This window comes from Ailuropoda melanoleuca, chromosome 16 (genome assembly GCF_002007445.2).
Source record: "Ailuropoda melanoleuca isolate Jingjing chromosome 16, ASM200744v2, whole genome shotgun sequence".
NCBI classification, from domain to species: Eukaryota; Metazoa; Chordata; class Mammalia; order Carnivora; family Ursidae; genus Ailuropoda; species Ailuropoda melanoleuca.
The window spans coordinates 38,915,485-38,931,673 of NC_048233.1; the positions used below are offsets into that span (position 1 = coordinate 38,915,485).

A 16,189-nucleotide genomic window follows, 5' to 3' on the forward strand; every position below is an offset into this window, starting at 1 on the left:
TACATACATACATACATAATAAAGGCAGAGACTTCTCTCCCTCCTCCCTACATACATACATAATAAAGGCAGAGACTTCTCTCCCTCCTCCCTACATACATACATGCATACATGCATACATACATGCATTCATGCATACATACATGCATGCATACATACATACATAATAAAGGCAGGGACTTCTCTCCCTCCTCCCTACATACATACATACATGCATAATAAAGGCAGAGACTTCTCTTCCTCCCTTTCCTTAGCGCATTTACTTTAGAAAACTTGTAAGTTCTTTCTCTGTCTCTTTGAAATGTGTGTAAATCTTTTTAAAAGTTAAAAAGCCCCTTGCCGGCTTTACTACCCAGTAATGTCTTTCTCAAGGACCAAGAACCAACTCTTGAAAATGTAATTATCAGAGAAGACAGTGCCCCTGACTCCCAGTTTCTGGGGAAGGGCAGGAGCCTAACCTCAGAGCAGCCTCACTCCAACTTGTAAAACTATCTCCTGTTATAATGATGTAATAAGTTCGTTTTCCTTTGGATAACGTCAATTAGCAAACCCAAACAACCACCTCGACTACCAAGTGAGTCTAGAATGAGCCTATGTGTGACAAATCAAATGGGGCTGTCAAGTTCTCTTACTTACAGACTAGTTATTGTTTATCACGACAACGTGAATGTAATGAGCCATGTCTGCTTGGTTTTGCTGGTAGAGTGCTAGGTGACCTTCATCGTCCTCCTAAGTGCAGTGTTGGGCCCAAGGGAGACAATGTTCCAAAGTGGTCCACCAGGTTCTGTGTACAATGGTGGTCAATTCTCTCTGGATATCACATTTTCATCTGATGATCCATTTAAGCCACCAAAGCTTAACTTCCACACCAGAATCTATCTCTGGGACATCAACGGTCAGGGAGCCTTCTTATTAAAGACAACTGGAACAACTGCTTGTCCGTTTCAAAGGTTTTGCTGTCAATTTGTTCTTTTTTCACAGACTGCAACCCTGCAGACCCTCTGTATGGCCATTTGGTATTTGACCCACAAGGCAGAACCCCAGATATTCAGAACATGGGCCCAGCGCTATGCAACGTAATTCACATAATCTGTGCGTGCTGTGAAGCAGCAGGGGGCATCGTCCCCCTGGGCCGTGCATCCCCGTATACAGTACAGACTTCGGGTGCATGCTAGCCGACTCCACTCCCGGCGTTTATCCTCTAGAGACTGAGAGACTCCCCAAAGACGTAAATGCTCTCAAGAGTAGAACTTCATAGCTGTGGGGTAGTTATGTCTAAGACATCTGCTTGCAAGTCTTGCTTCTTTGGTGGATCGAAATATATTTTGTGATGTACTCAAGGTCCTGAACTCTACCAAGTATTACAGTGCATTTTAGCCTAATTTACTATCTGTATTAAGTTATAAAAGCAGCCTTGGATGATTAGGAATTCTGTTATTTGTATTAAGCCCAGACCTATTTCTGAGTATGTGGAACTAGATCTTCAAATGGCCTTTGTGAAAAACGTTTTACCTTTTACCTTCGTCGGTGTGTAATGAGAAAACTTCCTTTTACCCTGTGCAGCTCAGAGAGCACCTGATGTATTATCTCAAACACAATATATATGCTTCTGAAGGCAAAAGAAAGAAAAGAGGGTTATTGCAAACTTATTTTTGATGGTGGGACATTGGAGACAATTTGGGTTGGTTAGGAAATCTATCTTAGGAAGGTAAAGGTTAAGCTGTTACCGAGGCAATCCCAAAATACAGAGCCTCAAACAGAATAGAAGATTACTTTACTCTTAAGTCCAGAGGTGTATGGGTGGTCCCAAGTGAAAAGCCCAAGTTCGTTCTGTAGTGTTGCTTCGTTATCTCCTAGGTAATTAGTGACCATTCAATCCTCATCCATGGCAGACACCGATCATCCAGGGCGTCTGGGGCTCAGTCAGATAAACGCCCACCTTGTGGTTTCAGCTCATGTCATGACCTCAGGGTTGTGAGATCAAGCCTCTTGTGGAGCTCTGTGCTCAGCACGGAGTCTGCTTGAGATTCTCGCCCTCTCTTTCTTTTTTTGTTTTTAAGAGTTTATTTATTTATGCTTGCAAGCAGAGGGAGCAGGAGGCAGAGGGAGAAGCGGGCTCCCTGCTGAGCAAGGAGCCCCATGTGGGGCTCAATCCCAGGACCCTGGGATCATGACCTGAGTCGAAAGAAGGCGCTTTCGGAGAGCCACCCAGACGCCCCTCGCCCTCTCTTTCTGCCCCTCCCCCAGCTCATGCTTGTGGGTGAACACTCTCTGTCTAAAACTAAATAAATACAATCTTTAAAAAAAAAAAAAGACTGATCACCCCTCCTCAGTACTGCCCTTCCCTTGCACCTTTCAGTAATAGAACTTTCCCATATCTTTTTTTTTTTTAAAGATTTTTTATTTATTTATTCGACAGAGATAGAGACAGCCAGCGAGAGAGGGAACACAAGCAGGGGGAGTGGGAGAGGAAGAAGCAGGCTCCCAGCGGAGGAGACTGATGTGGGGCTCAATCCCATAACGCCGGGATCAGCCCTGAGCCCGAAGGCAGATGCTTAACCACTGTGCCACCCAGGTGCCCCAAGAACTTTCCCATGTCTTAGACACACTGGCTGCTCATGGACTGCAGGGACCACATTTTCCAGCTCTGTGTGGTCAACACTGGGTAGCAGTCAAGGAACTGATAATTGTTGAAGCTCGATGATGGACACAGAAGGGTCAATACACTATTCTTTCTACTTCTGTATATGTTTAAACATGTTCACAATAAAAAGTTTTTGCCACAATTGATAATTTGTTTTGAAGTTTTTAATCGATTTGGATTTTATTTGAATTTCAATAAATAAAACAATTAATTTTGGATGACATGATAAATTTTTATTTTCTTTTTCTATAATTAAAATATCTTTAATATCTTTTTTCTTTTCTTTCCTTTTTTTTTCTTTAGAGACAGAGTGAGCCATGGGGGAGGGCAGGGGATGGGCAGAGGGAGAGGAAGAGAGAATCGTAAGCAGGCTCCACACTGAGTGCAGAGCCCGATGCAGGGCTCAATCTGATGACCCTAAGATCATGAACTGAGCAGAAATCAAGAGTCAGATGCTTAACCAACTGAGCCACTCAGGTGCCACAATATCTTTTTTCATTTTTAAAGTATCCTTAGTATCTTTTTCACTTTCTTTATCATTATACTATTTGTATAATCATAAATATGATTTAAAACATAAAGAAATGAGAAGGAAGGGAAATGAGAAGAAAGAAGGATGAAGGGAAAAAAGGAAGAAGGAAATTCCAAGTTTTTGTACCAGGAATCCTCAGAACTCTATATTTTTATCTTTAGACATTATTGGCCACCCTGGGTCCCTTCTTGTATGATGCAACCCACTGAAACAAGAGTGATTTCGGGGAAGGAATAGCTGGCCCTTGGAGACCTCATTCACATTCAGAGCAGACCTGCTGCTTAAGGGCCTCTCCGGGGAGCTCCCTCACTCTCCAAGGTCTAGAGCTGAGATCAAGTCCCTCTGGCCATTGTTATATGGGAGGCAGTTTCAAGAAGTCTTCCCCTTAGACAGAAAGACTATAGGGATACTTCCTTGCTTAGAAGTTTCACCCCTGAATCTTCTAAAGGAAGGACAAAGTTGAGGGTAGCCCACAGAAGCCCTAGCCGCATCTGAGGCTTTTGCACCAGTGTTGGAAAGGATGTCATTTGGTTATTACCCACTGAGAGCATCTCTTGTTGGCATAGGGTGCCCAGGTGAAGATAAATATCCTTCTCATTCATATCCATCTCCTCCTAAAACTCCCCGCTCTGGGAACCCGTGCGTGTACAAGCCAGGAATAGAGATCAGATCCTCACTTAACTCCTTCCTGAGTTACCTATCAAAGAGAAAGGTGACAATTTTACTTTGTTCTGGTCTAGACCAAACCTTCTAACTATACATTTTACCAGGTGTTTTTGGTGTTCTTTTATCTTTCTTATCTCTTCTCTCTCTCTCTTTCGGCTTTTACCATCCCTGTGATGCACAAAAGATGGTCCAACTTTGACTTGGCTTTATCTAAGTCCCCTGGTACCAACCCAGAGAATACCACAGTCTTCAGGACTTTCATGTAACGTACTGAGATTACAGAACAGCGGACAATATAGATTCACAGAAACTCTGGAACAGGAAGACCTTGGAGTAGCTGATGTGTACAGACCTCACCTCCATTTTGAGGACTTCCTCTTGCCTGGCTTCCGTGAAGTCAGCACATTCATATACCATTTTTGCTTGGGTTGACAGAGAAGGGGAGAAAGGATTTCTAATTAGTACCAATGATACCCAAAGAAGATTGTCCCTTAATCTTTAGAATTTCTTTTTTTTTTTTAATCTAGAATTTCTAAGCTGGAATGGACTTTAGAGCTATCTAGTGTTCCCAGATTTTTTTTAATAAGAAAGTCCAGTGGCTTACTCTTTTTTCCCCCCAAGTGGCTTACTCTTGAACTTACTATGGGAGAGAAAGGGCTTGCACCATCATTAGGTATCACAATACCCCTATCAATCATTCATTCAACATGGTCTGTCAGCCAGATAGTCATCCAAAATGTTCATCACTTATTCTCTGTGCCAGTCAGCCCTCCTGCGGTTTGAGCTCAGTTCCTTTTGGAACTGAAGAACAGCACTTCTCAATGTTGTGGAGTCTGTCCCCAAATGCTTTCCTTTCCTTCTCTAGTCTGGATAATCCCTGTTCTCTTCTCTTTCCTTTCTAGGTCAAATTGTCTACATTCTTCTTTCTCACTTTCCCCACCTTGGCCAATAGCTTCCTGCCCCAAGCCGAGGACTAAGGTCTGACATGGCAGGGGCGTGGCTGCTGCACAATCTGTCCCGGATCAACCATGAAGAGTTACTCCCAATGCCTCATCCCCAGGCATGCTCTGAGACTGATAACCCATGTGATCATTCTTTTCCATTCTTGTGCCTCTGAAAAGAGAACTTAAATGCTCCATGGAAGTTGGCAACGTAACCACAGTCACCACATTTGTCCTCCTAGGACTAACCAACAACACTCAGATCCAGGCTGCACTCTTTGTGCTCTTCCTGGGGATTTACCTCCTGACCCTGACGGGGAACCTGACAATGCTGCTGGTGATCAGAGCTGATTCTCACCTCCACACGCCCATGTACTTCTTCCTGAGTCACCTCTCCTTCCTGGACGCTTTCTATTCCTCAGTCATTGTGCCTAAACTCCTAGAGAACCTTCTTTCCAAGTGGAAGACTATATCCCCCCTTGAGTGTTTCACCCAGATCTCCTTGGTCATATTTTCTGGGGCCACTGAAGCTTGCCTCCTTTCAGTCATGGCCTATGACCGGTACCAGGCTGTGTGCCACCCACTGTTGTATGTGGTGGCTATGAACAAGAAGGTATGTACTGGCCTGGTGGGAGCATCGTGGGCCACAGGAATGGGGACTGGCCTGGTTAACAGCATCCTTCTGGCTCAGCAGCACTTCTGTGGCCCCAATCTTGTCCGCAGTTTTGCCTGTGAGCTTCCCCCAGTGCTCCTGTTGACCTGTTCTGACCCCTACGTTAGTGCTGTCTCCATCCTGACCACCATGGCAGTCCTGGGCCTTGGCACCCTTGTCCTATTGCTGGGCTCCTACACTCGTATCATCATGACAGCCCTGGGAATCAACTCTGCCATGGGTCGGAGCAAGATCTTTTCCACCTGCTCTTCTCATTTTCTTGTGGTCACCATCTTTTATGGTTCAGGAGTTTTCAGGTGTGTCATACTCTAACCTCCTATATGGCCTTGGTCTGTAGAAGAGTACATTGCAAAGTAGCAGGAAAATGGCCGTGCTGGAATTCAGAAGGCCTGGGTTCTAGTTCTGGCCCTCCTGTGGACTAGCTGTGTGACGTAAAAAAAATTCATTTTTCTTTCTCAGTTCTCAATTGTCTAACTCTGAAAGATGAGCTTATACAAGGACTAGAGACTTTCCTACTTTNCGTAAAAAAAATTCATTTTTCTTTCTCAGTTCTCAATTGTCTAACTCTGAAAGATGAGCTTATACAAGGACTAGAGACTTTCCTACTTTCATTAACTTATGATTAATAGCTCTCAAAAGGAAATCAGAGAGTCCTTGGTAGATTTTTATTCAGTGCTAGACGAAACAGTAAAACATATCATTCTTGGGGCGCCTGGGTGGCACAGCGGTTAAGCATCTGCCTTCGGCTCAGGGCGTGATCCCAGCGTGATGGGATCGAGCCCCACATCAGGCTCCTCCGCTATGAGCCTGCTTCTTCCTCTCCCACTCCCCCTGCTTGTGTTCCCTCTCTCGCTGGCTGTCTCTATCTCTGTTGAATAAATAAATAAAATCTTTAAAAAAAAATATATCATTCTTAAAACAGATGACATCTTTTTTCCTAGTGGAAGATGATGTCTCCGAAGCTTATTTGTGCTATAACTATTTATTATGCACCTACTGTACACCAGCTGCTTTTACATGCTCAGGCTTAATTTTAGTATGTAGTACACTACAAAAGAAATATTATTTTTTTATTTTTTTAGTAATTTTTTATTATGCTATGTTAGTCACAGGATACAGTATATCCTTAGTTTTTGATGTAATGTTCCATGATTCATTATTTGCTTATAACACCCAGTGCACCATGCAAAAGAAATATTTTTTTTAAGATTTTATTTATTTATTTGACAGAGATAGAGACAGCCAGTGAGAGAGGGAACACAAGCAGGGGGAGTGGGAGAGGAAGAAGCAGGCTCATAGCGGAGGAGCCTTGTGGGGCTCAATCCCACAACGCCGGGATCACGCCCTGAGCCGAAGGCAGATGCTTAACCGCTGTGCCACCCAGGCGCCCCAAAAGAAATATTATTAACCCCACTTTCAGGTAAGGAACCTAAGCTTCCAGAGTAACAGGTAATTTCTCAAAGGTCCCAGGAAAAGTTAGTAATGGAGCCATAGTATAAACCAAGTCTCACTGACTGAAAACATCATGCTCTTCCCTACCGTACTTCTCTCAAACATAAACAGCTCTAGCTGACAAGACCTCACTTACTAGGAGCAGAATAATTAATGGCCCATGGTGTCTACTAGTGAACTGGAGATGGAGTTATACAAATTTTTCTGTCCTTTTCTCACCTGATTGTTATTTGAAGAGAAGGCAGGGGTGGAAAAGGATAAGGAATAATCCAGAAGACCTCACCTGAGGCTTTGGACAAATCTCTTTACCTCTCTCTGTCTCATTTTCCTCATATGCCATAAGGAGACAATAATGAGAGCATAAGATTACTCCTACCTACTTTGCAGAAATGTTAGGAGGGATAAATTAGATGAAGAAAAATGACAGTAAAATGAATATCTTTTCAAAACAGGCACTCCAGAACCCACAAAGAACATTCCAATGATGATGGCCCTGTTGCAAAAAAAAAAAGAAAGAAAGAAAGAAAAAGAAAAAGAAAAAACTTAATGCTTCTCTGGGAAATATTTCCAGTGAGACTCAAGAAAATGCACCCTAAAATTCAACCTCATTATTTCGGATTCAATTCTTATGCTTAACACGTTTATCTTCCACTTTATTTATCAAACTTGGCTTCTTTTCTAAGCCAAAGAAAAATGTACATAAAAGGACAAATGTTTATTCCACTAGCATTATATAAAATAACATGCCGTGGCTAAAGATATTTCCCAGAGCCATAAATGTTGGGAACCATGACAGCATTATTAGAGTAAGCATACACTTTGGCAAGAAACAATCCTCACAAGATGAAAACACATAGTTGAATATGCAGGGGAAAGAGAGAAAAAAATCCTTACTTCTTTATAATATCTATCAAGAAAAGATGTTTTGTAGAGTATGAAGTACTAGAGAAATGCATGAAATTACTATTAGTTTTATTCTAACCTGCAGCAAACTTGATGTGCTAAAGAACTTTCTTTTTTCTCAGGGCAGCTCTTATAAGATAGGATAACTCATGTTTGGAGACATTTAGAAATGAATGACTTCTCACCGTTACACAGTCATGTGCAGATATTGCTACTGACTTTGCAGACTCTCTTTGTAGAGTCTCTGATATGGGATGAACCATGGCTGCCAATAGTATTGTGGTCATTGTTCTGAGCTCAGTTTACTCTTTTGTGCCATTCCCTTCAAGGTACATGACCCCAGCATCTGGCTCAGCCCTAGAGCAAGTACTCTCCGTGCAGTACAGTGTGGTGACCCCTCTGCTAAACCCCCTCATCTACAGTCTGAAGAACCAGGAAGTGAAGGCAGCTCTCAGGAGGGTGCTGGCCAGGAAGCCCAGGCTTACCTTCTAACCCAGCTCCACTGCATCCTCATAACAGGAGAAACAGTTGTGCAACAGAAGAGGAGGCAGGAAGAGCTATCACCAGCTATCTCAACATTCTTTCTTTTCCAAAAGAGAAGCATTAGTTCCTCTGACCCCAGTGTCCTCCCCCAATGAAGTGAGATGAGGAAACCTCCATGGAGCTTATGACACCTATCCACAGGGGGACCAGTCACCACTCAAGAAAATTCTCACAAAAACAGTATAGAGGATCCTCAAAAAACTAAAAACAGAACTACCATATGATCCATTAATCCCACTTCTGGGTACTTATCCAAAGGAAATTATATCTAGACGTCAGAGGAAAGTAGCATGGAGGAGAAATTGGGATAGAAAGGGGAGAGAGAATTCACATTGTTGGGCACCATTCTGAGTCCTTCTCACATAGAGCGCCATGAAAGGGGTGCACTCTGAGGGCCCTGCCTGAACCTCCCCACCAACCACCTGAGCCTGGACAGCTTCAGATCCCTGCCTGGTTCAAGTCTTGTTCCAGGCCTAAGGAAAGAGAAGGAGAAACCAGAACAAATTCTCAGTTGCCATCCCAGATCCCCTTCAGCTCCCACACATGTTCACGAGAAGAGAACAACATTTTCCTGTCCTGCTTCTACCAAAGACTAAGAGGTCTGCCTCAGTCAAGACTACTTCTATACCAGCTCCCTGGCTTCTCTCTGTTCTTGATCTTCTGATCTTCAAGCTAAAATACTCTCTGAAAATAAATTTGTTGTCAGTTTCCTCTAGCAAAGTCCTCTTCAGATTACAGCCTCATATATGGTACACTTACAGGTGACATTTCCTGGTCTTCCCTGCAGAATGTAGGCTGGACCGATGGGACTGAGCTCAAGACCCTCCCTTAGTTGCATTTCTGCTCTGGCCACTTGTTGAAGCTGGTCCCTTATATTTCGAGAACATTTGCCTTCCTAAGGGGTAACTAAGGCAAGGTAATAATAAGAAGTAGATATGTGAGCTCAGTGGGAGGAATGGCGATCTCACCCTGCCCTCCCACACATACCCATACAAAGGGGTCACTCCTAAAATCTGGAGAATTGGGTAAGTCCTTTTGGCCCATAATTAGGAAGGGAAAGCATGTGATACTCCTGGAAGATGCATCACATTGTGTTTAAATTCACACTAAAATCACATCATGAATACCAAGTTATTTCCTGAGAGTTTCTTTTAATTAAGTATAGGGGATGGATGGCCTCCCACCCCTATCATGGCCCTACAGGTCCCCAAACAGGCCATAGGGACTTCATTTGGGAATTGCTGGTCTCTGAGACAAGAAAAGTATGGTCTGACTGCCTAAAGCCCCAGCAAGCATAGGGAACGGAGGAGTGCACTCAGCTATATTAGACATCTAAGAAAGGCAGGAAGAAGACAGGAAGTAGAAGATAACTCACCTAATTAAAAAATGTGGTAATTTATTTTTTTCTTCAAGTTTTTATTTAAATTCCAATTAGTTAACATACAGTGTAACATTCGTTCCAGGTGTAGAATGTAGTGATTCATCACTTACATACAACACCCAGTGCTCATCACAAATGCCCTCCTTAACCCATTTAACCCATCCCCTCATCCACCTCCCCTCCTGGAACCCTCCATTTGTTTGCTATAGTTAAGAGTCTGTTTCCTGGCTAGCCTCTCTCTTTTCCCCCCATGTGTTCATCTGTTTTGTTTCTTAAATTCCGTATATGAAAGAAATCATGTGGTATTTGTCTTTCTCTGATTGACTTATTTCACTCAGCATAATACTCTCTAGCTCCAACCCCAACACTGCAAATGGTAAGGTATCATTCTTTTTGTGGCTGAGTAATATTCCATCGTGTATATATAGACCTCATCTTCTTTATCCATTCATCAGTCAATGGACATTGGGACTCTTTCCATAATTTGGCTATTGTTGATAATGCTGCTATAAACTTAGGGGTGAATGTATCCCTTTGAATTAGTATTTCTGTATCCTTTGGGTAAGTACCTAATAGTGCAATTGCTGGATCGTAGGGTGGTTCTATTTTTAATTTTTGAGGAACCTCCATACTGTTTCCCAGAGTGGCTGTGCCAGTTTGCATTCCTACCAACAGTGTAAGAGGGTTCCCCCTTTCTCTTCATCCTCTCCAACACCTGTTGTTTCCTGTGTTGTTAACTTAAGCCATTCTGACAGGTGTGACGTGGTATCTCATCATAGTTTTGATTTGCATTTCCCTGATGATGATTGATGTTGAGCGTATTTTCATATCTCTGTTAGCCATCTGTACAGAAATGTGGTATTTTTTTTCTTTAAAGATTTTATTTATTTTTTATTTGAGAGAGAGTGAGAGACAGAGAGCATGAGGGGGAGAGGAGAGGAGCAAAGGGAGAGGGAGAAGCAAGCTCCCCACTGAGCAGAGAGCCTGATGTGGGGCTCAATCCCAGGATCCTGTGATCATGACCTGAGCTGAAGGCAGATGCTTAACCGATTGAGCCCCAGGCACCCAGAAATGTGGTACTTTAAGTTTTGGAATGCTGGATTGTCAAAGCAGGAAGGGATTAAAAAAAAAACCCACGTAGACTAAAACCCTCCTTTTAAGACAAAGAAATTGAAGCACAAGGGACAGAGATGACATGCCCAGGTTTGCACGGCAATGAGTAGCAAAAACAGACTTTATTTTTTTTTAAGGTTTTATTTATTTATTTGACAGAGAGAGAGACAGCCAGCGAGAGAGGGAACACAAGCGGGGAGAATGGGAGAGGAAGAAGCAGGCTCCCAGCAGAGCAGGGAGACTGATGCAGGGCTCGATCCCAGGACCCAGGGATCATGCCCTGAGCCGAAGGCAGACGCTTAAAGACTGAGCCACCCAGACGCCCCACAAAAACAGACTTTAGGACTCAAATTTCCTGATTCTCTTCCTTTCACATTTCTCATAACCATTAGGATAAATCTCCCTTAAAAATAAGCAAAGCAGGGGCACCTAGTTGGCTCAGCATGTGACTCTTGATCTCGGGGTTGTAAGTTCGATCCCCACGTTAGGTGTAGAAATTACTTAAAAGTAAAATCTTAAAAAAAAAAAAAGTCAAAGTAGCAAGGAGAAGTAATGGAGTGCAGGGTTCAAACCAAAAGGCCCAGGTGTCCAGATTCTTCAGTTGCTGAGCTGACTGTAAGTGTCCTGTGATCCTCTCACAGCACTTTGTGAAGGATATTTCTTTATCTCAAGAGTAGGGAAATCCCTCAATCCATTCAAGTCACCCATTTCAGATTCTTGGTGCCCCTGTCCTTGCTGTCCTTCTCCCACCCCATATCTCCACCAGTCAAAATCCAACCCATACTTAACTGCCACTCCTTTCATGAATCCTTTCTTGATCTCTTTTTCCCACAGCACCTTCTCAATATAAAGTATCTTTTCTCTTATGAATGCTTGAAGAACATTTTTAACCCCTCTCAGGATGCATTATTCCTTGTATTATAATTATTTATCAATGTTTATCTTATCTTTCCTACTAGTCCTTGAGGGAAGAGATTCTTTTGCCAATTTTTGACTCCTTCTATAGTTCCTTGAATTGGTACAGAAAGTAACCTCCATCTTTCTAAGTTCAGCCTATATTCTCTCTAGTCAAGATGGGAGGTGGCTATGACCTACAGCTTCAGTGTCCACTCACTCACACTATTTCCTCCTCTTCCCTCTGGGAAGAAAATACAGCCAGCCACTCAAAACCAAGCCCTTTATTCAAGACAGAGATGGAATCCATTATTGTAGTGAAAGCGCAATCGGAGGGCACTGAGCAAGGGACAAAAGTCCAGTGTACCAGTCATGCATCACTGTAGAATAGTCCTCAAGTGTCCAATGGTGTCACTACAGGGCTCAGGACTCAGAGACAAATCAGCTTCAAGGGGCAAGAAAGAAGCAAACTGAGGTAGCCTTAGGGAAGAGACATTCCAGGAACATACATAGGGCAGAAGCAGCAATGACAGCAGGCAATCACAACTTCTCACAGTGCCACTGTTCCAGCTTCTCAGAGCAGAGTGGTTTATGGGCCAACCTAATAATGGAAAAGGAGACAGGACAAGTTGGCTGACTGGATCTTAGCTCGAACTTCCATCTAGCTTTACCCCCAGGATGGCCAAAGTGGAAGAGTGCAGATGAAAATTAGAGAAAAACATTCCTAGCCTGATGGTGAGGAACACTGAACCACCTAGTGGAGTAGGGTATACTTTTAAAATTTCAAGAAAATTGTAGGGTTGTAAAAGACATGCAAATGTTATCAAGGGCTTGTTTCAAGGTCTAGGACTAAACCAGCAGAAATAGATGTCCATGTCCAGGTGAAGGGAGCCCTAGGTCTCAGCCCTCTATTCCCTATGCTTATTAGGACTATTGCTAAATAAGAGTGGCATGAGGGAGGCTTGGAAAATTGGAAACCTGAGTCTGCTTGATGAGTTTTGTTTTGGAAACTACATTCTAGATTAAATGGGCAGGAGATAGAAAGAGAGGGCAGTGGTGCTGGAGTGAGAAAAACAAGGTGAAAGGAAAGTAGAAAATAGAAAATGGAATGGGAATTCACCAGTAGTCAATTCCTTCCTTATCCAGGATCTTCTTGGCACAGATCATGTCATCAGTAAGGTCATCATCCAAAAACTCTGGCAGGAGTTACAAGGATAGGAATGTGAGAAATAAGCATTACCCAGAAAGATAATGAGTTCCCTCTTCCCTGGATCTAGTAAGTCTGGTCCTTCTCTGAACTGGAGAGTTATGCCTGTTGCCTTCCTATATGAGAAAGCCAATACAGTAATGCCCCCCACCCCAGATAAGGACTTTTCACTTCTCTTGAGGGTCTTCAGAGGAATTATCAACTTCATCAACTCTGAAAATGTAAGGTATCAGACTTTAAGATTTCCAGACAACTAATATCATCTACTTCAGGGAACTTCCTTGGGCTCTGGTGAACATGAAAATTCTAACAGCCTTTTACTTAGTACTGTCAATTCAAACCCCACAGTTGAAGGCAGTGAAGCCAGAGGTGTGCGTGATACCAAAAATGAGATTATCCTAGGGGTAAGCTCTGGGAAAACAGAGGAACAGGGTAAAAGAGGCTACTCACTGTCACAGGAGATGTCACAGATGTTCCTTGACTGAAGGATCTGGTTGTCCCTGCACCAAAATTTATTGTTGATCTGGAAGAGTCCATATTCTGTGCTGCCATTGTTATTGACTATGGTTTGTGTATCATAACCACTGGTATGAAATATAGTACAGATCCCTGAGGGAAAGATGAGAAAGAGGTATCACAGAGGTGTCCAGGTACAGCGTTTATAGCATAAATGAGGACCTGTATCACCAGACATAGAAAAGCTCTCTAGCCAATCTCCAAATATGGCAAAGCACAAAGTATCTTGACAAGATGAAGAGCTCCAAAAAGGATCAGACAATAAGAGAAAGGGAAGTTACATGAATAAGTATAATAAAAGAGTAAACAGATAAGCACATAAGAGGATTATTAGATAATTGAATAAAAGTGGAGAGGAAAAGGAGAGTGGAAGAAAGAGGCAGGTGAAGAATTGAATGAAGCAAAGCATCAGGGAACTCACATTCAGACAAAGCAATGCCTCCAAAGCCATCCATGTCTTTCAGCACCTGGGACAGCTCACATTTTGTAAATTGCTTTGCCTGGATGGCAGGACACATGATGCCAACCAGGAGCAGAGAGACAAAGAACATCATTTTGGCTGCCCCCAAGATCCTGAAATGGGTGCACCACACAGTTTCACCTCCTTTTATTTGTGGAGAAAGCCTCAGGGGCCCTGGCGCCAAGCCCTACATCCAGGAAGAAGATGAAGAGAGACTGTTCATGCCAACACAGAAACACTGAGCCTGCCAGCTTCCTTCCGTACTTTTACCCCATTTTTCCTTCTCCTCCCCTAATCTCTAGTCCATACAGGTATTGTTTTCTGCCCAGAGTTTCAAGCATGATTCTGTTCCCATTTGGCTTTGTTTGTACTTTTGTTTCTTGTAGATTTGGTTCTAGGAAGCAGGATGTCCCCAGCCTACTTTGGGAACAAAGTATGCCTCAGGGGTAATATGAATAAGGCAATCAGAAAATAAAATAAGGGTCCATGACCAACACTCCCTTCCCCCCTAGAGATACAGAATATGGAAAAAGAGTGTATGTCATTACATGCCATAGTCCCAGATCAGAGTTGGCACTTGTCCAGTCAACCCAGGCATGGAACAAAGCCCAGGAAGAGTCTATGGTGGTTCATGGCTGGGGGCTCAGGATTAGGGATAGGCTATAGCAACATAGACTATAAGAATCAGATACAACTTGGATCCAGAGACTTTGTACTTCAGGAAAACAGAGAATTTGAAAAGTATGTATGGCAGTATATACTATCCTATCCTGTGAGCTATTATCAGGCTCTCCACCCCTAACCACCACAACCACTAAATAGACAGATACTACAGTGGTGTTAATTAAGACTTTATGTAAATCCAAAACTAACTTGTGGATTTGTTCATGGGTATAGAAACTTACAGACAGCCTCAGAGTGGGCCGCAGAAGTTTAAAAAGAGAGTAACCCAAGCCAGTGGGAAGATAGGACTTTGAACACTTTAAGATTGGTCTAGGATATATCTAGAGCCTATAAAACAAGATTCTGGATCTGATCTTTTCAAGATCAGTGCCCCTGAGAAAGTATAGAGTTAAGGGTACTGCTTCTGAATAATTACTCCACCCTGCTGTCATCAAGCTTCATGTCATGGTGCCAATAGCTGTTAGCCTCCTTCGTGGCAGGGCTCACTCCCTTTATTCCAATCTCTAAACCTGATTTCTTATATTGCAGTGGGTATCCAACTATTTAAGACTTCCAAACTGAAGGTATTCCAAACTGTTATATCCTACAACTCTTCAGAATCAAGACAAAGTCCTCTACATTTTTTAAGATTTTATTTATTTATTTATTTGAGAGAGAGAGAGAGAGAGTGCACACAAGTGGGGAGAGGGGCAGGGGGGCGGAGGGAAGGAGACTCCCCACTGGGCAGAGAGCCCAATGTGGGACTCAATCCCAGGACCCTGGGATCATGACCTGAGCTGAAGGCAGAAGCCACCCAGCACCCCGAACTCCTCCCAGTTTTATCCCATCTTATATATCATGGATAACCAGTACAGGAAGTAGCATGAGTGAAAAGAGTGTAGAGGATCGTGGTGCCAAGAGAGAGGAGCAGAAAGCCTGATAGCAAAGAGATACATGTTCAGAAACATAGCGAAAGGTTGCTACTGCATATTTCCTCCATTCCACCCAGAGGCATTGGAGGGGTGTATGAAGGACAGGAATAGGAATTCTATCACACTAAGCAAGTATGGTTGAGAATATGGCTGGGAGTAGAGGACGACCTTGAACCATATGAAAGAAAGACTGATAAAGAAAGCTAGTCTTGAGGACTAGTCTTTCCAATAGTGGAGTCTGGTGTAAAATGCCTCCTGCACTGGACTGTGGACTTAGTACCTGTGATAGAATAAAATGGTGGGCCAAGATATCAGGAATCACAGGGGCTTACTAGGCCTTCAGCCAAGTCAAGACTTAGGTCAACAGCCTGCTTGCCTATAATTTGGTTGTATCTCTGCCCTTCCTTGAAGCAATAAAAAGCAGTATCCAGATCTGCACAGCTAAGCACAGAAAATAAATGTGCTTCAGGCAAGAGGAACCATTATTTCCTTAGAAATGTTTGTAAAACAACATATCTGGGGGTCATCTGAAAAAGAATATGGAAGATGTCTACTGGGAACAATTACAAACATTCAGAGAAAGACGCAGATTCTTGGCGATAGACCAAAGAACAACAAACAATGACCACAGTACTGAAAGAGGAAGCATATGGAAAGACATCCAGCACA

The 16,189-nt window shown here is 43.0% G+C and overlaps 2 protein-coding genes across 2 annotated transcripts; one reads left to right on the top strand and one right to left on the bottom strand.

The window, feature by feature from the left end:
- Positions 1-4,979: 4,979 nt before the first annotated feature.
- LOC100480454 (olfactory receptor 8S1-like) lies at positions 4,980-8,303 on the top strand. Its single transcript, XM_002927213.4, has 2 exons — positions 4,980-5,752; positions 8,141-8,303. Exons 1-2 carry the CDS (start codon positions 4,980-4,982, stop codon positions 8,301-8,303), a joined length of 936 nt encoding a protein of 311 aa, XP_002927259.1.
- A 3,757-nt stretch (positions 8,304-12,060) lies between these two features.
- LALBA (lactalbumin alpha) lies at positions 12,061-14,057 on the bottom strand. Its single transcript, XM_002927206.4, has 4 exons — positions 13,887-14,057; positions 13,400-13,558; positions 12,863-12,938; positions 12,061-12,343 (listed from the first exon to the last, which is right to left on the bottom strand). Exons 1-4 carry the CDS (start codon positions 14,017-14,019, stop codon positions 12,283-12,285), a joined length of 429 nt encoding a protein of 142 aa, XP_002927252.1. The 5' UTR covers positions 14,020-14,057; the 3' UTR covers positions 12,061-12,282.
- Between the last annotated feature and the right edge of the window lie 2,132 nt (positions 14,058-16,189).

What these genes read in the sequence shown, in the direction of transcription:
- LOC100480454 (XM_002927213.4), top strand. Translation starts at nt 4,980, where the DNA reads ATGGAAGTTGGCAACGTAACCACAGTCACCACATTTGTCCTCCTAGGA. An exon ending in TATGGTTCAGGAGTTTTCAG is followed by an intron (nt 5,753 to 8,140) that starts GTGTGTCATACT and finishes ATTCCCTTCAAG; the next exon opens with GTACATGACCCCAGCATCTG.
- LALBA (XM_002927206.4), bottom strand. Translation starts at nt 14,019, where the DNA reads ATGATGTTCTTTGTCTCTCTGCTCCTGGTTGGCATCATGTGTCCTGCC. An exon ending in CTGTGACATCTCCTGTGACA is followed by an intron (nt 12,939 to 13,399) that starts GTGAGTAGCCTC and finishes AACTCCTGCCAG; the next exon opens with AGTTTTTGGATGATGACCTT. An exon ending in AAGGAAGGAATTGACTACTG is followed by an intron (nt 12,344 to 12,862) that starts GTGAATTCCCAT and finishes TTCCATTATTAG; the next exon opens with GTTGGCCCATAAACCACTCT.